This window comes from Callospermophilus lateralis, chromosome 5 (assembly GCF_048772815.1).
Source record: "Callospermophilus lateralis isolate mCalLat2 chromosome 5, mCalLat2.hap1, whole genome shotgun sequence".
NCBI lineage: Eukaryota > Metazoa > Chordata > Mammalia > Rodentia > Sciuridae > Callospermophilus > Callospermophilus lateralis.
The window spans coordinates 145,657,551-145,683,515 of record NC_135309.1 but is presented as its reverse complement, the minus strand read 5'-3'; the positions used below and the strand labels follow the sequence as shown (position 1 = coordinate 145,683,515).

Below are 25,965 nucleotides of genomic sequence, written 5' to 3'. Positions count from 1 at the left end.
CAGGACCTTGTCTTAGACTCTGTCCTTACCTCCTATTCCATTCCACTTCTTACAGGTGCCAATCCTTTGGCTTTGTAAACCTTTGTAAAAAACCTTTGTAAACCATTTCTCATTTCTGGTCTAATGCTTTGAACTTGATATCTTAATTCAACTATTTCTACTATGGTTCTCTAATGTGCCTTGCTTATCTCCAGTTCTAATCACTTGAAGCCAAATACCTTTCCCTGATCCAAGCTCTCCTTCTGTTTTCTCTATCCCCCAAACAAGTCTCAGATCTCTACCAAACCTACTCCATCCCTCTGAAATCCTTAGCCCATAACAGTTAGAAAATAGCCTTGTTTCTTAAAAATCATTATCTTAGGACAGCTATAGATTCATTTGGACACTAATAATCTGATACTGTGCTCTGTAATTTACTTAGTTATCATGGGTAAGTACTCCAGCATACTGATCACTCTCTTCCAAGAGACAATGAGGTTTAATCTAAAGTAGCCGATCAGATAGCCTAACCATTACTGAAGAAATTTGAGGAGTTGCAGGAAAAACTCCAAGCAAATAGATGAAATTGTATTCATGAAATGCATAACCATAAAAATAAAACTGGAATAACAATAGGAATATTCCCTTATGCACTAAATTTCTTTCCCAATTTTATTCTATTTTGGCAACTGATCGTGATTCTTATTGATTCTCTTGAATATGCTTATATTTTATCAGGTGCTGAGATCTTAATCCAAAGGAGTGGTACTGTGAGTCATTCGGTATAATGGCAGGCAGAATTTTTACAGTAGAATGGCCTTACAGAACATCTCAGCTCTATTTTTTCTCCCTACTCAAAAAGTCATGTTTTTCTGTCTATATGAAAATAAAATATAAAACATTGTTTTCTTTCCTCCACTACTTCACAACAAACTCTATATTTATATTTAATGTTAATAAATACAGTAGAATCACCTCTATAATTAAAACATAAGGCACTATCAAGGAATTTTAGAAAGTCATGAAACATTTGCAATTTCATTTGAAATAAAGATAGTTTTTCTATATTTGATTAACACATTTTGACTTTGAGACATTGTATAATTGTCCCAAATTACATGTGAGGTTTTGTGTTCCTCCAAAGTTGGTATGTCCAAGCCTTAACTCCCAATGTGATGGTATTTGGAGCTAGGGGTGATAAGGTATAGATGAGGTAAGGAAGGTGGGACCCCATGATAGGTAGGACTAGTTCCTTAGAAGAAGAGAAAGAGAGCAGAGCAGAACTCCTCTTTCTCTCTCCACTCGGTGAAGACACAGTAAGAAGGTGGTTTTCTGCAAGCCAGGAAGGGAGCACTCATTGGAGAACCAAATTGACAAACCTTGATTTGGACTTCCAAGCCTCCAGAACTGTGAGAAATATATTATTGTTGTTTAAGCCTCCTGATTATGGCATTTTGTTACAGTAATCTGGCCTGAATAATAAAATGCATATCTTTTAAGTGATAAAAATTAATGATCCAGCCATGTGCCCTTAACATTCAACTACTAAACCCTCCCATTGTGCATGGGTCAGTTATCTGGTGATGTCATGTAAGTGGTACCGCTTCAGGTTGGTATTCTGCCCATCAGGGAATTGATTAAAGAATAAACTAAAAAAGTTGTGTCAGCCACAGGAAACTCAAGAAGCAAGGCAAAAGCTACACTGAAAATGAGAATTTAATGTCAGAAAAGGAGTCTATAAAGACACTAGATCAATACCCAGAACTGGAATTGAAGAGTAATCACATGATGATGTCTAGAGGTTTGGGGCAAACAAGTCAGTTGAGCCTTCTCAGGAGGACAAATGACTCTATCACCCATTTAGTCTCATATTCCTATTCTTCAGTGGAAAAAGGCTTGGTGATAATAAATGCTATTGCATGAATAAATGTTGGAGATGGGAATGTATACAAGGGCTGTAGTGAGAGGAACATGGCTGTTAAACCACATCATACAAATACTCCTTAATTCTAGTTAGTGGAAAATCATAAGCCATCAACCACCATAAACTCAACTGATCATGAACTTAAACTAATTTTGATTAAAAGAAAAAATATCAGAAATTGAAAAAATATCAGGAATTAAAACTCATGACCAAGCACTTGAAATAGCATTGATGATATTCTGGAAACAAACCATCCCCTTCTTTCAAATTATAGCAATTGTAACTACAACTTGTTTGAGGGCATGCACTGTAGAGCTCTGTAGAGATGTAGAAAAATCAGTTTTCAGGAAACCATAACTATGAGCTAATTTTAGTTTATGGACACCAAATTTTAGCAGTTGTCTTGTGGTATCCAAGTTCAAGGAACTCCCGTGAATACAAAAATCCATGAATGCTCAGATCCATTATAAAAAATGATCTTGACATTCACTTGTGACCTCTAAATATCCTCTTGTACACATTACATCATACTTTGATTACTTGCAATATCTAATACCATGTAAATGCTAAAATTTTTTTCCTGGATTATTTAGGGAATAACAAGACAAAAAGGTCTGTACATCTTCAGTACAGAGGCAATTTAAAAAAAAAATTTGTTTTGTTTTGTTTTGGATTCGTGATTGCACTAATCTGTAGATGCAAATCCAGGGATATAAAGGGCCACGTGTGTCTCTGATACTTATTCAGTTGGTAACTGCTAAAAAGTAGCTAATAACATGCTGTGGTGAAAACTAATTTGCCTGTAAGACCAATATAAAATGCTTGCTTTTGGGGGAGTTTGAGGTTCATTAAGTGGAATCACCACATCATTGAGAAGAGGAGCTGTGCTGCTGGTGGTGCTGGATGCTCAGCAACCTGGCTGAATCCACAGCCCATGGTCCAATGGGTTTTAAGGGTCCTTGCTTACTCTCTATTAAAAACTCATGTTGATACCTTGTGGAAGTGCAGTGGGTACTTGTTGGTCCATGATGCTCTTTCTACCTCCTGCCTAGTCACCAGAGTGTAATGATTTAGAAAATAATGTTAAGAAATGAGTCAAATTTTCAGTGCTACATATGATATATACATAGGCAAAAGTCTTATTTTATGCCCATTTCTGATACAATATTTTAAAATTTTAAGCATGATAGCTTACTCTAACAGAGCACGGGCTCCTAAAACCATGAACTCAAAACTGTGAGATGTACATTCTTTACAGATGATGTGTCTAGACACCAATAAAGTATGTTAGGGAGGTAAACTTTTTGAAGATTAATTTTTAAGTCATGCATTTACTTAAAACAATAAAAATCTGGAATGAATTTTGTAATAGCAAACATGAACAACCATTTCTATTGGGTAATCCAGGACACACTGCCCTTCTGTCTCTTGTTATAGGCTATTTAAGCCTGAATAATACATTTTTTAAGTTAAAAATTTTATTTTTAATTTTTATGTAGGAATATTTATGACAAGTTCTTAGACAAAATTTATAAAGTTGGAAAATGATAGAATATCTTATAGTACATCCTAAAATCTGTACATGGTATATTACTTTTATGTGAGTAAAAGGAACAGAGTTTGTAAATATATATCAGAAATTCTAAAGTAAGTGTCATTTCTAGAAAAACATAAAAGGCTCTACACAAAAATAAACTGCATTGCCAGACATTCACAAACTCCTAATATAAGTTTACAATTTCCTGCAAAAGAAACACCAGATGCTTCAGGAAGTGGGTAAGACAAGCATGTTCCTGTGGTAACCATTTCCCAAGCAAGAAATGTAGTTAAAAAGACTTTGCTAAGCTGTAGCCCACTAGGTCTCCAAATGTATGAGAACAACAAAAATAGATAAGCTGTTAACAGAGAAAAATTTCCACAATCAGCAAAACCTGTCAAATAATCAGTCATGAAAAGTCTGTAAATAGAGACAAGCCCAGAACTGAACAGACTCATGATGAATTTTACCAAGTATTCGAAAAGGAATTAAAAATAATCCTCCTGTTCCATAAAACAGAAAGGGAAGGAACAAGTATTACATTGCTATCAAAACCTAATAAAAAAGAAAACTATAAACTAATATCCTTGATGAACAAAGATGCAAAGATCCTTAATAAAATACTTATAAATAAATGAAATTTAACAGCATTTTTAAAAGCTCATACACAACCAAGCTGTTTCCATTCTAGACATGCATGGATGATTCAACATATGCAAATCAAAAGTACAATACAAAGCATAAATAGAATCAAGGACAAAACACATAGTGTCATCTCAACAGATGAAAAATAAGTGATGCATAGGATTCAACATCACTTCATGAAAAAAGTCCTCGATAAATTAGGTATGGAAGGATTGTACCTCAACATAATAAAGGCCATCCCAAACAATATCATACTGAGTGGGGAAAACTGAAAGTATTTCCTCTAAAATCAGGGATGAGTTGAAGGTGTCTACTCTCATACTCTTCTTCAATATATACTTGAAATTTTAGCCTATGCAATCAGGAAAAAGAAAGGAATAAAAGGAATACAAACAGGAACAGAAGGAGACAAATTGTCCCTGTTTCAAGAAGATATACTCATGTACTTAGAAGACCTAAAGACTCCACTGAAAGAGGTAGAACTGATAACTTCAGAAAAGTAGTAGAATACAAGGTCAACATCCAAAAATTAGTAACTTTTATATACAGCAGTAATAATCTTGCTGAGAAAAAAAAATCAGGAAAACAATGCCATACACAATAGCCTCAAAACACAAACAAAAACCTCACCAAACATGGAAATAAACCTAACTAAAGGAGATCAAAAAACTTTACAATTAAAATAACAAAACACTGAAGAAAAAAATTAAAGACACTAGAAGATAGAAAGACCTCCTCTGTTCATGGATTGTGAGAATTAATATTTTTTAAAATGGTCACACTACCAAAATCAACCTACAGATTCAATGAAGTCCCAATCAATATACTAATGTTATTATTCACAAAACTACAAAAATAAAATTCAAAAATATACATGGAATCACAAAAGAGCTCAAATAACCAAAGCAATCCTGAGCAAAAAAGCATGACTGGAAGTATCACAATACCTTATTTAAAAATACAGAGCCATTGTTAACATAGTTAAAAACAAACAAACAAAAAAACAGCATGGTATTGACATAAAAACAAGAACATAGTACAAATAAAACATAGGGCCCAGAAATCACCCATCTGATCCTCGACAAAGGCCCCCCAGACAGATTTGGACAAGAGACAACCTCTTTAACAAAGGGTTCTGGGAAAACTGAATACCTACACGAAGAAGATTGAAACTAAAATCTTAATGTGAGACCCCAAAATTTGAAACTAGTAGAGAAAAACACATGGAAAAAATTTCTAGATATAGATACAGGCAACAATTTCCTAAACAGGACTTCTGTTTCTAAAAGGATTAGAAATTAAAAAACTCCTGCCCAGAAAGGAAAATATCAACAGAGTGAAGAGACAAATTAGAGAATGGGAGGAAATCTTTTCTAGCTATCCATCGGACAGGGGATTAATATGTAATATGTAAAGAACTCAAGAACATAGCATCATAAGAGCATGCAATCCAGTGAAAAAAATGGACAAATTATCTCAATAGACACTTCTCAAAAGAAGTACAAATGGCCAATATATGAAAAATGTTTAACATATTTAGCTATTCAGAAATAAAATCAAAACTACCCCTGTAAGAATGGCTATTATTAAAAAATATGAAATATGTAGGAATAGTAATCCTTACACATAGTTGGTAAATATAAACTATCACTAGCCACCATGGAAAACAATATGAATATTTTTAAAAAACTGAGGAACATCTAGCAACCAGGACAGAGGGACTAGAAAACTGTTCCAAGAGGAACAAATGTGCAAAAGAACGAGCTTGATAAAAAACTGAAATTAAACTTACCAAGTGACCCAGTTATACAACTTTTAGGTACATGAAGTTAATATTCAAAAGAGATACCTGAATACCTATCATGACTGTGGCACTGTCCACAATAACCAAGTTACAGACTCAGCCTAGATGCCCATTGTTGGATGAATGTATAAATAAGGCAGGATACACATGCACACATGTAATATTTCATTATGTGAATGAAATCATGTCATTTATAGGGAATGGATGAAACTGGAGGTCATTACGTTAAACAAAATAAGGCAGACGCTGAAAGACAAATATCGTAAAAACCAAACAAAACTCATATGTAGAAACTAAAAAAAAAAAAAGTAATCTAAAGTAGAAGAGGAAGTAACTATTAGGGAAGGGGAAGGGAACTCTGGGGACTCTGAGAGAAATGGGAGGAAGAGGAGGATGAGAGAGTGTAGAAAGGAGGAGGATAAGATTAAAGCACAGCATTTTCATGGATGGGAATGTCACTGTGAAACCTATTTATTTGTACAATTATCAGTTAATATTTGTTATAAAAATTGCTTGAAAAAATTGTCAAATAAGTTTGCTCTCATTTGTCAATTAAAATGACTTTATTTTGCAGTGGAAAGAAATACCTTAACCTACTTGATGTTATCAAAGTATTATAATGTGTGGCTTTAGACTTTTGTTTGACATAGTATAATATACTCTAAAATCATACAAAATAAAGATTCATATATATATATTTTGTGAGATTAAAGTAAAACCTAAATAAATAAAAATTATCTTGGTACCTAAAATGTAGATTCACTCAGTTTAAATATAGTGCATATTTAGTGTCTGATCATCTCATATTTTACTATAACATTTACCAGGAGCTTGTCTTCTTTTAAATTACATTAGTGGTACTTTACTCTTTTCCCAGCTCATTGGCATTACTCATTAAAGCCTCCTGCAACAAATGTTTATTGAGTATTTACTACTTATGAGCAGGGAGTTGGGTCAAACCATCTTCCCTGGGCTGCTCTTTTCATGTTGCTCTTGCTACCCTTCTGGAACTGAAGCCAACAACATTTCTAACAATAAACATTCTCATTCTTCATTTCATGACTGTGGATCTACCCAGAACTTCTATTCAAGATTATCATTTTTACATCTTTACTTCCAACAGTGAGGGAGGAGAAGGGTGGGGAAAGCAGAATAGTATAAGAAATTAATATGTATCACTAGCCTCCAACATGCAATGCATCGGCTAAGTGTTCAATAATTATTAAAATTCAAAAAAACAGTATAAGGTAGGTATAGTATTATCCTTATCTAATAAACTGGGACCTGAGTCTCTTAGACCATTCACCTAAGGTTTACAATTAGTAGTTGGGGGTACCAATAGTAAAACTCTGACCTGTCTATTCCTTAAGTTGTTGTTATTGTTGTTTTTGACAGATTGTCTAAAAAGCACAGGTGACATTTCCATCTTCTTAAATATTTGTCATTTCTTTGTGCTGGGAAACTTCAAATTTCTTATCTAGTTATTTATAAAATATATGATAAATTGTTCTAAACTATAATCACATAATATATTGTACATATGTATTGAATTATTACACTGTACTCCATGAATATGTGCCACATTAAAAAATAAAATAATTTTACATGAAAAATATATAATAAGCACAGTTGGTATCCATACTTTTTTCCTAATTTTAGAAAAAATATGTTGTTTGAATCTATGCTATCATTGACCTCTTCCTCTTCCATTTTATCTGCAAAAGCTGCATATCATTGAGATAAATTACAAAAGAAAAAAAATCAGTTTTATCAATGTTTTTTGAAGCACATATAGACAGAAACTCATACAAAGAATAATGGTAATGAACAAATTAAAGTATTTTTTAAAGCCTGAAATCTATCTTCCCAGACAATGTATTATGCTTGATTTTTTTTTTCAAACTGCTTTTTTAGTATTATTGAGAACAAGAGCTAGTGGATTATGAATAGTTTAGGCATCTAAAAATTAGTTACATAAACAGAAATTAACACAAAAGAAATACAAATATAAAATGTGTATTTTAATTAATATAAATGAAATAAAATATCACAAAATTAAAGTTAAGAAAAAAGAATTTATTATATTGCATTCTCTAATGGTTTCATATCAGGATGTACCTTATATTCTTCATAATCATTGTTATCTAGCAAGTCCCTTTTCTCCAATTCTACAAGTTGTCCTGCAGGGTGCCTAGCAGGCAGATGCTTAATAGAGGCTTGCTCATATAGGGGCTTTCCATTGAAAAATAGTTCCTTCCAATCATGCATCAACTTACGTGGAATCAGACTATCACAAAAAATAAAAATAAAAGATTAATCAATGGTCAATGAAATTCACAGTTTACAACTTAGCCTTTTTATTGTACTTAGTAATTAACTCACTTTCATAAGAATTAAATAGAAATAATTACTTGAAGCTAATTTTAAAGGTTACCATATGTGCAATGACAATAAGACAAACATACATTTTCTGTTACAAATTATATACAAATATGTAAACCATTATTTTGAAGAGGCTTTGTAAAGGTTCAGTCTATTCATTTTGCATAGGATGCAGATACTAAAGCATTTAAACCATGTTGTAAGGTTGCATATTTATTTAAGGTTAGAACTGAGAATTATAGAACCTAAGTTTTTTGATCGTGCTCATTATTTTTAGATATATTGCTCTGTTCTGGCAGTCAATAAGAAAGTTTGAAGACAGTGGCTTTAAGTGACATTCATTCATTCAGACCTATTAAGTTCCATACATTTTTGCCAGCCATAAGGGATATTACAGCAAGTGGAATCCCTAGCCTCTAACAGAAAATCCTGGGAAAGAAGGGCAAATGTAATTCCACAAATAAACAGTTTGGGAAGAGAATTACACAACAGGAAATCACAACAGTAGATTTGACTGAATGTGTTGGTTCAGGGAAAGTCTGAAGAAATGACTGCTGAGGGCTAAAGACTGTCTAGCAACCAGGACAGAGGGACTAGAAAATGTTCCAAGAGAAACGAATGTGCAAAAAATGAGCCAGATATGATTCAGATGGAAAAAACAGTTTCTAGATTTTGAAATTACAACCTAAGAAGTACTCTTTGATTCTGATGTGTGTGCTATGACACTGGAGAACCCCCAAGACAGAGTGTTGAGTGAATAAAGACTAAAGAGCAAATGATCCCACTTATGTGAGGTACCTTAAACAAATTCATAGTCATAAAGTGGAATGGTGGCCATCAGGGGCTATGGAGGTGGGGATGGGAAGTTATTATTTACTGGGTACAGATCTGGGATCTGTTCCTGCTTAAAGGGCTGTGTGGTCAGGGTCTTGGGGGACCAACTATCCTCATATTCAGATACCTCTTCTCATTTCTTTCACCATCACTTATTAGAGATTCATAGCCTTAAAATTACCTGTGTTCCTCCTTACAAGTTTTTAATATTCTTTTTTAAAATTTTTTGGTGATAATTGTTTCATGACATTTGCAGAGGCTCTTACATTTCCTGAGTGAAACCCATTAAGTAACCCATACTTTTTCTAATAATAATAATAATAATAATAATAATAGTTGTAGTTGGACATAATAACTTTATTTTACTTATTTTTTTATGTGGTGCTGAGGATCAAACCCAGTGCCTCATACATGGTAGGCAAGTACTCTACCACTGAGCCACAACCCCAGCCCCAGTAGTCCATATGTTTTGAAAAAAAATGTAAAGTTACAAAAAAATTGTCTTCTGATATTTACTATAAAGTTCCTCACACATGTGATGATGTGAGGCTAGAAACAGATAAAATAATAAAAGCACCCAGGAATGCTTTGAAAATTGCTTTTCTAGTCTTAGAGAATACTATTTCCTCCTTCTTGTCCAAACTTCTCCTTTTCTTTGAGATAGTTTTTTACCTGATCCACTGTAGCCCCTGAGCAAGAAAATCAGCTGCTGTCACAATATCAAACCTTAAATTATACTACAGATCTATAGTAACAAAAACAGCATGGTATTGGCACAAAAACAGACATGAAGACAAATAGAACAGAATAGAAAACACAGAGACAAACCCACAAAAACTGAGTTATCTCATATTAGACAGACACCATAAATTTGCATTAGAGAAAAAATAACCTCTTCCACAAATGGTGCTGGGAAAACTGAAAATCCATATGTAGCAGAATAAAATTAATCCCTATCTCTCACCCTGCACAAAACTCAACTCAAAGTGCATCAAGGACCTAGGCATTAGACAACACACCCTGGTGCACCTACTAGAAGAGAATGTAGACCCAACACTCCATCATGTTGGCTTAGAAACTGACTTCTTCAACAAGACCCCTTGGAGTAAAATCAAGAATTAATAAGTGGGATGGAATCAAATTAAAAAGCTTCTTCTCAGCAAAGGAAACAATCAAGAACATGAAGAGAGAGCCTATAGAATGGGAGAAAATCTTTGCTATCTGCACTTCAGATAGAACATTAACCTCTTGGGTATACAAAGAACTCAAAAAACTTAATACCAAAAAAAAACCCCCAAATAATCCAGTCAATAAATGGGCAAAAACTGAATTGGCACTTCACTGAAGAAAAAAAAAAACAGGTAACAAATACATGAAAAAATGTTCAACATCTCTAGCATTCTAGAGAAATGCAAATTAAAACTACACTGAGATGCCATATCACTCCAATCAGAATGGCAGTTATCAAGAATACAAGTAACAATAGATGTTGGTGAGAAGGCGGGTGGGGAGGAGGTACATTCATACCTTGCTTGTGGGACTGCAAAGTAGGGCAACTACCCTGGAAAGCAGTATGGAGATTCCTCAGAAAACTTGGAATGGAACAACCATTTGACCCAGTTATCCCACATCTCGGTGTATATCCAAAGGACTTAAAATCAGCATACTACAGTGATACAGCCACATCAATGTTTATAGCAGCTTATTCACAATAACTAAACTTTAAACCAACCTAAGTGCCCTTCAACATATGAATTGATAAAGAAAATGTGGTAGATATACACAATGGAATATTACTTAGTCAAAAAGAAAAATGAAAATATGGCATTTGCCAGTTGAATCTGGAGACTATCATGCTAAGTGAAATAAGTGAATCCCCGAAAACCAGAGGCTGAATATTTTCTCTGGTATGGAGATGCTAACACATAACAAGAGGGGAATGAGAAGAATAGGAGTTCGGTCAATTAGACAAAGGGTAATGAAGGTAAGGGAGGGGAGATGGGAATAGGAATCACAGTAAAACTGTGTAATAGTACATAACTTTCCCATGGTCCCAAATGAATATACCACCATGGAAACTCCATATCATATACAACCACAAGAATGGGATCCTATTAGAATAAGCAATAGTCCATGTATGTAGAATATGTTGCTATACTCTACTATCATATATTCCTAAAAAGAACAAATTTTCCAAAAGAAAATCAGCTGCTGTGGCTTCTGGGCCTTAAGTGTCTTCCTTTGTTGTGTATTGAAATCCCTAAGATTTTTATGCATACATCTGGCTAGCTATTCCACTTTCTCAAATGATTTGAATTCCATCAGCTTGCTTAATATCAACCTGGCCTAGTAAAGCCATTATTAACTCAAACACAGCAAGGGAGGAAGAAATGTTATCATAGAAAAACAAGGGGTTCTTTGGGCGTTGCGCTACTTTTCTTTTTTAATTTTTGAATTTCTTTTGAGTTCATATACCTTGGCCTGTGAATCCTTGCTATGTTGTCTGCTTTTGCCCAGTGGTCTCCGAAGTGTTTCTGCTTACCTGTATGATATTTTATTACTATTTAAACATTCATTTTTTTTAAATTAAAGTTTTTGGGATAATTTTAGATTTTCAAAAAGTTGTAAGAAATAATACAGAGAGATCCATGTATCATTTACCTACTGTCCCCACATTGTCACATTTTGTAAAACTGTAGTATAATATTACAATCAGGACTCAACATTGATACAATTAAGATATAGAACATTTTTATCATCACAGATTCCCTCCTGTTACTCTTTCATAGTTCTACTCACTTCCCTCTCACCCCTACTCCACTCCCTCCTTGGTCTTTGGCATTGGCTAAATCTTATTTTCAGTTTCTATAATTCTGTCACTTCAAGAATGTTATAACAATGGAATCATAAAGTATGTAAACTTTGAGGATTTTTTTCACCTTGCTTATTATCTGGAGATTCATCCAGATTAGGGTAGTAGTTTATTTATTTTTATTGTTAAGTAATATTCCATGGTATAGATGTACCACAGTTTAACCATCTCCTACTAAAGAACATTTGGACAATTACTAGTTATAATCTATTATAATAGGGATTTTATAAACACTTAATTGGAGATGAGTGTGTATAAGCTAATTTGGGATAGATGCCCAGACATGTCCTATGGAAGTCAAATGTTCAGTTTTTCTAAAGGGCAGTTCTAGAGGGGTTGTATCATTTTACATTATCACCAGCAATGAATGACATCCAATGAACGACATCCATCTGGTGTTATTATTCCTTCATTTTAGCCATTCTGATCAATCTATCCTGTTATCTCTCTGTGGCTTCAATTTGAAATTTTCTAATGGCTAATGATGCTAAAATTTTTTTTCAGGTGTGTATTTGTCACCTGAATATCATTTTCAATAAAATGTCTTTTCATGTTTTGGGCCAATTTTCTAATTGAATTTTTTTTAAATTGAAAATAATTTATGTATGTTTTCTGTTAAATATGCGGTTTGCAAACATCCTCTCCAACTTTGTATATCTTTTTATTTTTTCAAAGCAAAAGGTTTTGACTTTGTAGAAGTCTAATTTGTCACATTTTCCTTTTATGGATCATGCTTTTGGTGTCAAGTCTAAGAACTTTTTATCTAATCATAGAATCCCCAATTTTAAAACTATTTTTAAAAATACTTTTATAGTTAGGTGTTTTACATTTAAGTCCAGGATGCATTTTAAGTTAATTTTTATATAATATGTGAGAAAAATGTTTTAGCTATGCTAGTTACTTTGCTTTTTATATAAACATTAGAAAAGGCTTACACAGATGTGTGTATATATGTGCATACATGTATGTTTATTTATATATATGTATAAATATGCATCTATATGTACATATATATCTACAAAAATTCTTGCTGGGCTTTGGATAGGGAATGGTAAAATGTCTATATCAGTTTGGGGAGAACTGACGTCTTTTATTTTGAATCTCTCAGTTCATGAACACATTCTGTCTCTTTGTGTACAGTATTTAGATCTTGGCTTTTTTTTTCTTGTTGTTGCTGTTTTGTGTACTTTCCTGCATAGAAGTCCTGTACATGTTTTATTAGATTTGTACCTAAATATCTCATTCATTTTAAAATATTTTATTAACATATCACACATATTAGTGAGGTATGGTGTGATATTTCAACACATATATATGGTGTGTCCTGATCAAATCAATGTAGTTAGTATTTTAATTCTTTTGTTTATGTTTGGAACTTTGTTATCAAGAAATTGTAAATGGCAATTTGCTTTTTAATTTAGCTGTCCACAGGTTCAGGCTAGTGTACATATATATTTTTTTAATATTTATGTTTTATCCTGTAACCTTGCTGAGCTCACTTATTAGCTGTTCTGGGAATTTCATTGTAGATTCCTTGGCATTTTCTAAGTTAATAATCATGTCAATCCCAAATGTAGGCAAATTTTATTTCTTCATTTTTTATCTGCATTCTTTTTCTTTTCTTGTCTTGTGGCACTGGCTACAGCTTCTAGGGCTAGGATGAATAAAAATGGAGGGATTAAACATCTTTTCCTCATTTCCTATTTTAGGCAAAATGTAGCCGGTTTTTCCTCATTAAATATAAATTAGCTGATAGTGCTCCTTGAACAAGTTGAGAAGGCTCCTCTATAACTCTTTTTCTGAGACATTTCATTATTATTAGTGAGAGTTGTAGTTTATCAAATACTGTTTTTGCATTGATTTATATGATAGTGTGACTTATATCTTCTTTGTTAATGTATGGGCCACATTAATTGATTTTGAATGGTAAGCCAACATTGTGTTCCTGGAGTGCACCCTACTTGGTCTTGGTATATGATTCTTCTTATATGTTATTGAATTTTATTTATAATTTTTCACTAATGATTTTGCATCTCTATTCATAACGAATACTGATCTCTAGTTTTCTTTTTGCTACTGTTTTTGTCGGATTTAACACCACAGTTATATTGGATTTGTAAAATAAAGTGAGGAAGTATTTCTTCCTTTTCATTTTCAGGAAGATATTGTGTAGAATTGGTGCTAATTCCTTAGATGTTTGGGAGAATTTGTCAGTGAAACCAAATGGTTCTGAAGATTTCCTTTTGGAGAAAAGCTTTTAAATCCAGGCATAAATTTCTTAAAAGCTATATAGCTTTATTCAAATTATGTATGTCTTAGAGGCAATTCATGGTATTTTGTACTTTTTGAGGAACTGGACCTTTCTTCTAAGTTAACAAATGTGTGTGTTTAGTTATTTATAGTATGTGATATCCTCTGATTTATTTCTGATACTAATAACTTGTGGTAACTCTCTTTTATCCTTTGTTAGTCTTGCTAAAGTTTTGACAACTTTATTAAAACTTTTAAAATAACCAGGTATTTATGTTAAATTCTATTGTTTTTGTCTCTTTGTTTTCAGTTTTATTTATTTCTGTGCTTTATTAATTATTTTCTTCCATTTTTTTTTTCTTTCCCTCTTCTTATTCTGGTTTCTTCAATAAAAAATCATGGACCCAAGCCTCTGAAACTTTGAACTTGGGGGCTTAGATTGATTTGGAATGTTCTTACTTTCTAATGTGTACATTTTATGCTCTAAATTTCTGCCAGTAGTGTTTTTGCTATTTCCCACAAATTTTAATAAGTTGTCATCAAATGTATATTTAAATTTCCCTGTGATTTTCTCTTAATCCAAGGAATATTTAGAAGTGTGTTGAGTTTCCCAGTGTTTGGAGTTTTTCTTCTTATCTTGATGTTATTCATTTCTGATTTTTTTTTTTTTTTTTTTTTTTTTTTTTTTACTGTGGGCAGAGAAGACTGTCTCATTTGAACTCTTAAATTTATTGGTGTTTGTTTTTCGACCTGGGAGATAAGAGATTTATCTTTCAATAGGTTTGTGGGCATTTGAAAACTGTTTTATTCTATGATGTTGCTGGGTAAAGTAATCAACAATAATACTAATTAGATCTGATTGGTTGGTGGTGTTGATTTCTTCTATATCTTTGCTGATTTTTGTCTAGTTTTCTCTCCGTTATTGAAGTCTCCAACAATAATTGTGGGTCTTCCATTTGTCTTTCAGTTCTACTAGTTTTTGCTTCATATATTGTGTAGTTCTACTGTTTGGTAAATATACAGTTAAGATTACTATCTTCTTTGTGTATTGACCCTTTCACAATATATGATGGCTCTTTCCACTCCAGTCATTTTCTTGGCCCTAGAGTCTACTTTATTTGATATTAACACAGTCATCACTATTTTGTTTTGACTAGTATTTGCATGATATACATTTTTCCATTATTTTACCCTGATCTGCCTCTATCATTATTTCTAAAATGAGTTTATCATGGACAGCATATAGATTGATCATGTTTTTAAATCTATTTCTCCAAACTCTCTTGTCTTTTAATTGGTATGTTTAGAGATATGGTGATTATTTTACAGCTTAGGTCTATCAATCTAGTTTTTGTTCTTTGGGGAGGCTTTTTGTTTTACTTTTTTTACTTTTGTTTCCTTTTTTTATTTTCCCATGGGTTATATGAATGTTTCTTAGAATTCCATTTTGACCTAACAATTATGATTTTGAGTGTATCTCTTCGCCCATTTTTTTGTACTTGTGTTAGGCATTAAATTATATAATTTATAACATTATCTCATCATTTTATCAGTTTAAGTATAGAATTCTTACCTCCCTTGAAGTTCCTTTACTTTCATCCATTTATAATATAATTCTTAAATATTTCCTGTATGTACATTTTGAACTACATTAGACAGTGTTGTATTTTTTCTTTACCCATTTACCTGCTTTCTCAAGAGGAAAAGGAAATCCTATTGCATTTACTCCTATTTCTCCTTTCCTTGTTCTTTTCTGTCTTTTTGACATTCTAAGGTCCTTTTTTAAAAAAAGATTTTTTTTTTGTCTAAAGAACTCCCTTTATTTATTTAACAGTAGGTATGCTGGCAACAAATTTTCTTAGCATATTCTGACAAAAATCAGATTTCCTTTTCATTTCTGAAGGGTATTTTCACTGGGTGAAGGACTCTGGGTTTAGTTCTTTTCTTTTAGCTCTGAAAACACACCACGCAACTTCTATACTTAAACTGATAAAATGATGAGATAATGTTATAAATTATGTTTTCTGGGTGAATAATCCTTTGTCATTTGAATTATTTGCCTCTGAAGGTAAGCTGTTTTGTTTCTCTGGGTGCTTTCATGATGTTTTCTTACATTTACTTGTGATAGTACCTTTATATGGGTTTCTTTGAGATTATCTTCTTTGAAGTTCTTTTGAATTTATAAAAGGCAGACTCCATTTGGGGAATTTTCAGGCACTATTCCAGGTACTCTTTCAGTCCCATCTTTTTTCCCCTCTACTTCTAGGACTGCAATGGCATGAGTGATGGTGGGATCTTAATGTCCTCCCACAAGGCCCGTGTGTTAAAGACTTGATCACCAGCCAGTGACATTATTGGAAGGTGGTGGGACATAGTGGGAAGAGTGAGGTAGCTGGAAGCATACCCTTTGAGGTGATGTTGTGAGCCCAGCTTCTTCCCCTCTTTGTTTCCTGGCTGCCCTAAGGTGCATAGACCTCCTCTGCTGCACACCCACATAATGATCTTGCTCATTACAGGCACAAGGCAATAGAAACAAGCGACCATGGATCCAAGCTTCTGAAACCTTGAGCAAACATAAAACTTTTCTCTTTATAAGTTGGTTTATCTCAGATATTCATTATAGTGACAGAAAGCTGAGTAATACAACACGGGTGAGCAGTTGCTGAGACTCTTACTATTTTTCAGTCTACTTTCTCTCTGTTGTTCAGATTGGGAAATTTGTATTGCTTTATTTTCTAGTTCATTGATTTCTTCTACTGTCCCTTTCATTCTGCTGTTAAGACCAGCCACTGAGTTCTTTCTTTATTTTGGTTATTGTATTTTTCAGTTATAAAATTTCTATTTAATTCTTATTTATAAGATATTTCTCAGCTACGCTTAACTTTTTGGTAAGTTTTAAAATTTTCACTTGTTTTGACCATGTTTATAATTGCTCACTAAACTATTTTGCCATGGCTATTTAAAAATCTTTATCAGGTGTTTTGGTTAGATTTTTATTGCTGTTACCAAAACAGCCAACAAGAACAACTTACATGAGAAAAAGTTTATTCAAGGCTCACTGTGTCAGAGGTCTCAGTCCATAAAAGGCAGACTCCATTGCTCTGGACTTCAGATGAAGCAGAATACCATGGGAGAAGGGCCCAGCAGAGGACAGCTGTTCAGCTTACAGAAAGATGCAGAGAGGAGAGGAAGAGGAAGAGGCTGCAGGGAGAACAACCTAGGGCACACCCCCATGATGACCCACCTGCTCCAGTTACACCCACCTGCCTTCAGGTACCAATCATTCGATCCATTCAAATTAGGATGGACAGATTAGGTCACAGCTCTAATAATCTAATAATACCTCTGAATATATCTGCCTTAGCAGGAGTTTTGGGCATCACTCATATCCAAACATTATCGGGTAATTCTAAGATCTCTGTCATCTCAGGGTTGGCATCTGCATTCATTTCCCAGGGCTTCTATAACAATGTACCACAAACTAGGTGGCATAAAACAATAGAAACTGATTGTCTTACAGTTCTATAGGCTAAAGACCTGAAATCAAAGCATTGTCAAGGCTGCATGCCCTCTGAATCCTTGCTTGCCATTCATAGCTTTTTGTGGTTTGCTGACATCTTTGTCATTTCTTGGCTTGCAACTGCAGCTTGCCTTTGTTACAAGACAGTGCTCTCCCTGTCTATATCTCTCCTCTCTCTAGTCATGTTGAAAAAACTAATATGACCTCATCTTAGTTAATCATACTCCAATAACCCTAATTCCAAATAAGGTCACATTCTGAGATACCAGGGGACAGGACTTCAACACATCTTTCGGGAGGATGCAACTCAACCTATAACAGCATCCATATAATTTTTTTTTCTTTTTTTTTTTTTTGGTGCTAGGGATTGAACCCAAGAGAACTTAGCCACTGAGCCACATCCCTAGTCACCCCTGTTCTTTTCATTTTTTTTTTTAAACTTTGAGACAGGGTCTCTTTAAGTTGCTTAGGGCCTCACTAAGTTGGTTAGGCTGGCTTTGAAGTTGTTGATCCTCCTGCCTCAGTCTCCTGAGCTACTAAGATTATTCAGCATGTGTCACTTCACTTGGTCATAGATTGATTGTCCATTTACATTCAGTTTGAGCTTTTTCTTGTTTTTGGCATGATGAGTGATTTTTTAAATAAAAATCTAGATATGTTTGCAATATATTATAAGATGTTAGATCTTACATAAACCTCTAGTTTTACTTTCCTTCTCTCTCTCTCTCTCTCTCTCTCTCTATATATATATATATATATATATATATATATATATACATACATATACATATATCACATGCATATATATATTATTTTTTTCTTTTCTTTTTCTTTTTCTATGTGGTGCTGGGACTCAAACCTAGAACAGGGCATATGCTAAGTAAGTGCTTTACTACTGAACAACATTGCCAACCTACTTTTTGTTGTTGTTTTCTTTTTCTTTCTGACGTTGTTCTGGCAAAGGAAAGAGGAGGTGGCACCTTGTTAATGACAAGTGTGGCACTTGGCTTTACAGTGTGTCCAATGACATTGTAGTAGCAGTGGTCTGGTTATTACTGGGCTGGTGACTCCTCACTCTCTTCCAGGCTCCTCTGAAGCTGCCCAGTGTAGGAGAGGTGTGCTTGCCTCTCTCAGGTGGGGGAGGGGAAAGTGCTTCCTGCTGGACCTCTGGCTATCGTTTTATAGCCACCAGAGGGTGAAAGATAAGGCTTCTTGCTTGGTCTTTTATGGCACAGCTGGAGGTGGGGCTTCCTTCTGTCTGTGAAGTTAGGATGGAGTAAAGTAGTACTGTCTAAGTTTCGGTCTTTGTCAGGTTACTCTATGGGAGCAGTCTGTACTGCATCAATCTGCCTTATATTTTCTCTCTTTTAAAAACATTTTATAACTTTTACATTTAAATTTCCTACTTTTAACTTTTTGTCGTTTAATCTGTTTTTAAATTAATAATAATGACTTGTGTCACTTTTCCCCTTTTTAAACCTTTTATGTTTTAGCTTCCTCCTAATTTTGTTCTGACAATTCCTGATCAGTTGAATTTGTATTAATCTGAAAAGTATTTTTAAATCTTATTCTTTAATTCCTTTCACTTTTCAGTGTAATTTATTTTCTTTTTCTCAATCTTATGCCTTTTTTAGTTTTATCTTCAAAATGTCCTCATGGTTTTATTAGTTCATTTAGGAGATTTTTTTTTATATGAAACTGGGCTAGACACAGGGCCACAGGGGTGAGAGCTGAGGAGAAAGCCTTTTAATGTACAGGGGACATGGGATGCTTTCCCTCTTCTGTCCTACCCTGCTGGCTATCTGGCTCTCATTCCTTTCATTGTGGGGTCTCAAGAAGATCTCACCCTAGGTACCTGAGAGGTATGCCAATTTAACTGGCTTGTATTACCCTTGACCTTGTGGAACTGCTTTCACTGAGATCTATTGTAGTGTCTTTCTGCTTCAGCTTTTGGAAAAATACACCATAAGAAACAGGTCTATGAGTCCAGATACCACATTGGCCCAAGACATTCTTTACAAGGTAGCCTACACCATGCAGTTATACTGTGGTGAGATCACATAAAAACTGACTACTCTGAACAGAGTGCCAAGAACAATTTTTTATTTTGTAGAGAAATGGCATGGAAAATAAAAATAATATAACATGTTTCTTTTTTCACTTTGGTCACTGGGCAGGTTAGGTCAAATTTAAAGCTTGGTTGCAATGAATGACTGGCAAATCTACAACTGCTTATATAATTACGTTTCAAATTATCCCTTATTCTAAGCTTCCTACTTTTATTTGGATTTGACTTTTCTATGACATTGGCATATTTATTTTTTTTTTACTTTTGAATATTTCCTTACAGATTTGCTGATTTCTTCTATAAACAAGGTGTGATAAAAATAAGTAGGTTTAATAATTGGGGAAATAATCTTTAAATTCACTCTTTTAGTAAATTATAAGTGTTTCAAATAAATTATCATAGATGTCCTTATAAATTACAGGTGATTTAGACACATTTTGAATGTGATTCACAATCTTATTCTTTCTTATTATCTGTGGTGTCTCAACTGTATTAATTATAGAAAGAGAACTTACTTATTTGTCAGCATTCGATAGTCTGCTACTTTTGTGGACAAATCAAGAATTTGATCCAAAATTTCTGCACATATTTCATAATGCTTTTTATAAGAAGCCTTAGCTCTTTCCATAGCAATCTGGGCATGAAATTCCTTCTCTCTGAGGATCTGTTCTTCAAAATCAATCTTGGCTTGTTTTGCCAAAGCCTAAAAAGGCAAAAACATATTTTAAGCCACTCTCATTGTGCAATGAGTCAAATGAAAATTATGTTATCTTTTCAGTAGTCCAAAACAAACAAACAAACAAACAAACAAAAAACCCTTTAAATATAAAGAAAGCTTAAAAAAAAAAAGCAGGAAGAAGTTAGTCATGAATGACCTCTTTCTCCATAATAAATTAAGTACTGAGTATGAGGCAAAGATAATATAGGAATTATTCTACCTTTAGGTTATCAACAAACTAGTACATTGAGAAGTGATCTGAGCATGGAAAGCAAATGTGGTTAATAATAAATATGATGGTAAAACCTCCCATAAAAATGTCTGGGTTTTACAGGTTGCAAACAGGAATCACAGACCAGAAGCATAAATGGCCCCTCACCCCGACCCCAGGAGCCTTGACCTAGACACATCTGCCCTTTGTTTATTAGCAAGGTAGTTCTATGACATTGATTCATACTTCAAAAACATTTTGGAAATTCCCTGATCATAGTGGTTTGAGATCATGACACATTTGACAACATGTGTTAAGTGTGTTATGATAGCAACTACAAACCCTGTGGTGTTGTAGCCTTAACAAGTTGATAACCCTCATTTGTAGAAACATCTATTTCTGTAGAAAGTAATAAAATATTTAAACATTTTGTCAAGACCCTCTACATGGTTGAGGATCCTTTCTTTACACAAAGGGTGAGGAAACGTCCAACTCAGCTTAGCCTCGCTTGGAGTGCACAATACTCAACTGGTGGGATTTAAGTGGCCAAATGTTGCTTATTGATACGTGCATCAGCTTCTTGATGAATTAGATCACATGCTAATCTGCTCCATCAAGAAGATCTCCTCCTGTAACTCCACCCAGTCAATGCAAAATGGAAAAATGGAAGTGAACTGGAGCTTTGGAGGAAGTGCACTTGAATTTAAGCCCCAGCTTGTGTATAGAATTCCAAAGCTGTGAGAACCTGGACAAGTTGTTTAGCCTCCTTATGCCTCCATTTCTGAAAGTGGGGACATTAGCAATACTTAGCATGTCCTGAACCATCTTGTCAGAGTGAGTACTTCTTATCATGATACTATTCATAAATGACTGAGTGCATGACAATGAATTGGTATGTAAGACCACCATCTGTTTTGCTGTTGCTGGTGTATTTTACATGTTTTGTTTTATTTTTGGTGGGAACCGAGTTGACCTGGATGACCTCTGTTTAGTACATTTGGTACAGTTAGGAATTGCACCAGAATTTACCATTCTTGTATTGTTTCATAAGCCTTATTTTCATGAAGAAAAAATACAATTTAAGTAAAAAGCTTAATGGCATGCTTTATGAGCTGTGAAGAGTTTACAGGAAACAGAAATGTAAGAGACTAAGAAAATCAGATGAGAATTTATGGATAGCGTGGCACTAAACTGGGTCATGAGGTTGGTTTACCAGTTTTTGAGAAACATCTGGAAATATTTAGAATGTGAGGAAAACCAAATCTTGAAGGGGAATAGAAGACTCTCCTCTCAGCAACAGAACAACTGCCTGTTTCTCCATTTTCCTCCCTTCCTCCTTCTGTGTTTTCCTCCCTTTCTTTCTTCTCCCCTCCTTCCTTTCCTTCCCCCTTCCTGCATTCCTCCAGTCCATCCAGTTATCTTGTCTTCCTTCCCCTCCTTTTCTGTGTCTACCACTAACTCTGTGTGAAACCCACCACAATTTCCTGTCTCATGACAGCAAAGTAGGTTGCAGCCCTAAAAAGAGAAAGAAGGAAAGGAAAAAGGAAGTCAGTGGGAGGTAGCAAATCTCGGTGGTTATGAACTTGGATTCTAGAGTCTGATAGAGCAGGGTTTGCTCCTGCTGTAGCACTACAAGCTGTGACTTTGAGCCTTCAATGTTTCATTTTCTGTCTGCGTAAAATTTAAATAAGGGTTGTGTCTACTTGTGGCTGTTTCAGAATTAAATGTGCATGCAATGAATGCAGTACAGCGCTTGACTCAAAGGGATTGAGGGATAAGACAAGGAAAGAATGTGGCCTGGAATTAAGCTTTGAGGAACCTTGACAATAAATGCATTGGTCTCAGAAGAGAAAGAGCCTGCAAAAGGAAGTGCTCAAAATGTTAAATATGATTGCAGTTGATTACTGGTAACAATAATAGTAGGTGGCACAGAAATTGTAAGTCAAGAATTGTCTCCATATAGAATGGCTATTCAGTTGCCTTAAAGGAAGGGGTCTGCAGATTTAATTTTAAAAGAGAACAAAAAATTTTTAAAAAATCTTTTGAAGGCTAAAATCACAAAGTTATTTTTCTCCCTCTTCCTTTAAAATGTAGCAGACATTAGGAGAGGGCTTATGCAGAGAAAACTATTTTCTATGCATGCATGATTATGTCAGAATAAACTCTAATATTATGTATACCTATAATGTAGTAATAAAAACAATAAAAATTGGAAGGCAATCATAATTCTGCTTTCCTGGGGGCTATCATGGCAGTAGGATTTGCAAACAGTCATAAAGCCACATGAATAAATGTCAAATCACACACTATGATGTGTCACCAGGGATAGACTGTGAGTATAGGGACACATACTAGGGGTGCTGACCTAGACAAGAAGAGGCAAGTACACAGGGCTCTGAACAATGAGTTCACTGATGAAGGCATGTGGCAACAGGGGAATGATGAGATAAATGACTTATTCAAGGATCTTAGAGCAGAGAGAGATAGCCAGAGCCCAGGGGACAAAGGAGAAGAGAGGTCATGAACCAGTATGTTGCTGATGGGGAGCCAGGGATGTGATTCTGAGTGAGAAGACAAAGGTCAAATCTGAACATCAGTAAGGTGCCTCTGACTGCAGAATTGAGAGTGGATTGCAGGAGATGAGAGAGGAGATCAACCACCTGTGTGTTGTCTATAATTACTCCCTTTTTTCCTTTAAAGCAGTTACAAAAAAATAACTGCTGCTTTAGGAAATTTCTGTAGTACAAAAAGCCAAAATGGTTGAAGGATTCTTCTGATTTTGGGGAGAGACCAAACTCAAAGGCAAAATAATATAGGTATCTCAGATGAAAGAAGGTTTTCAGCAAGAACAGAAAGAGAAAAAGCCATACATCCTGTAACCTGGCAACACCTGGGAGGCAGCAAACCCTCAAAGGGGATAATGTGGGGGACCATAAAAAGCTGGAGCAGCCTCCCCAGGACTGCTGTGCCACTAAGGGGCACACGTGGACTGTGGTAGCTGTGGTGTCGGTGGCAACAACTGGACGTGGGCCTGAGGAATGCAGTATTAACCCCAATGACTTGACCCTTATATCAGGGGCAATGTGCACCTGTGTGGGCAGAGGTGGGTTGCTGGAGCCCAGCTGAGGTTGAGTTAAAGAACATAAACAATGTTATGTCCTTTCATACCCCAGCTTATGGCTACCAACTCATATACACCAAAAATGGATGAGGGAGACCACTGCAGCAGTAGAAAGCAGAGGTGGTGGTATAGATTCTGAAAAACAGACATATCAAAGACAAGGTGAGTACACAAAATTGATAGGACTTCAGGGTGTTTTAGATATGGAGAAGTCAGGGTGAAGCTGGTTTCAAGTGGGTCATAAGTTTGGACTTGCAAAAGCTGATAAATATTGAGGCTATTTGTTGAGCTATGAAACCTGAAAAATGACAAGTTTAGTGGGGAAGATCACAAATTTGACCCTGAATGTGTTGAACTTGAAATGCCCCTGAAATATATGACTAGAGGTGTCAAGGAAGCAGTTAAACCCATGGATCTACACCTCAGAGGGCAGAGACCTTAAGTGAATGAGTCATTGGTCTATTGCGGGAATTTCACCTCATGGTTGTGGATGGGATTGAGGAATAAGACAAGGAAAGAATGTGGCCTGGAACTAAGCTTTGAGGAACCCTGACAATAAATGCATTGGTCTCAGAACAGACAGGGCCTTCAAAAGAGGCTGAGAAGGAGATACCAGAAAAGTAGGAGGATAACTAGGAAACTGTTTTCCACAGCAGAACTTAAGGGAAGTTGACCATAGAACAGCAAGTCAAGACAATTATATAAATAACACAAATATTAATAGTCTGCGAACATTGTTAAGAAACTTTAAAAATATCATAAAAGTAAAGCTGTTTCTAGAATTCACTCCCTCCTGCCACCCACAAACAATAATAAAAACTAGAGGAACAGCAAATACAAACTAAAGAAAAATGGCAATGTAAAAAATCCTACCTTCTTCACAATCAGGAAGTGGAAGAATATGGTGCTTTAGTAAATACATTTTGTGTAGTTAGTGAATGATATTAGAAAGAAAAAGTAGCAGTATTTATTTGACAAATTGAATTCAGCACCTTTATTGGGCTCTTTCTTATACACCAGCTATTTGTTGTTGAAAAATTCAATGTTTATGGGTGAAAACAAATTCTGCATCTATCAGGACGAGGTGCCAGAACAGCAGATATCTCAGTTGTAGAAAAGGTAATTGTGTTAGAGGAGGGACTGTCCTTTGTTTCAGGTGCTTCAGAACCTCCCTGTTTAGGTTTCTGAGGCTTTAGCAGGTCTGAGTGTCCAAATCCTCTGAAGTCAGCTCAAATTCAGTTAAAGAAAGAACAAGTGAGGTGACTCAGTGGCACCTGACTGTAATCTCAGCTTCTTAGGAGGCTGGGACAGTAAAATTGTTCAAGCCCAGGAGTTTGAGGCCAGCCTGGGCAACACAGCAATATGCCTTCTTGAAAGAGAGAGGCTAGGGATGGGAAAGGAAATAAATAAATAAACAAATAACAGGTGATGTAGTGATGCTTTTCATCCTAGTGAGCACAGTTCAACTAAAAAGAGCTTTGCTTTTAATTAATTGGGCTTGTGAAGGAAACCTATTTTCCAAACAGTAGTGAGTTAGAAAGATAACTAAACATGCCATTTCTAATGTAAATGAATACTATTCAATACATCCAAGTCCACTCTTACCTATGAGATGAAGGAAACAATCAGTTCAGTTCTTGAGGCCTAAGAGGACCCTGGAGGTCAGCATTGATGCACCTCAAGTTCATGTGGTACGGATCCCCACCTGCACCATTTAGGGTCTGCCTGTTCTACAAAGAAGAACATTACTTTCCTTTCCTGACTCTGGAGAGTATGATAGTTTCTAAATGATATTTCTAAGAATGGCACCATCGTAGCAAACAGCATGCCCGGAAGCTCTATCTTGGTTTCCATGTAACATTGTCAAGTGCAACACTCCAGAGGAACCTAGGTCAATGACTCTTAGAGTCCTGAGGAAGAAATAATATGATATGGGCCTGAAAAGTCTTGTTTGACCAGAAGGTAAGGTTGGTGTATGGAAAACTAATTGTGTCTTGCTGAAAGCAAGCAGCTTAAAAGATCTCACTGTCTGAGATTATTCACTGAGGATAAACAACACCTGTGCTTCTGTTAGCAACAAGTGGACTTTGAAAGAAAGAA

At 35.0% G+C, this 25,965-nt stretch overlaps 1 protein-coding gene across 1 annotated transcript in view; it reads right to left on the bottom strand.

The window, feature by feature from the left end:
• Spef2 (sperm flagellar 2) overlaps positions 1–25,965 on the bottom strand; it is a 168,652-nt gene that overhangs the window by 108,472 nt on the left and 34,215 nt on the right. Inside the window, exons 11-12 of the mRNA XM_076856190.1 lie at positions 20,331–20,518; positions 8,008–8,176 (exon numbers count right to left, since the gene is read on the bottom strand). Coding sequence (XP_076712305.1) covers positions 8,008–8,176; positions 20,331–20,518 — 357 coding nt within the window. The remainder of the gene's footprint in view (positions 1–8,007; positions 8,177–20,330; positions 20,519–25,965) is intronic.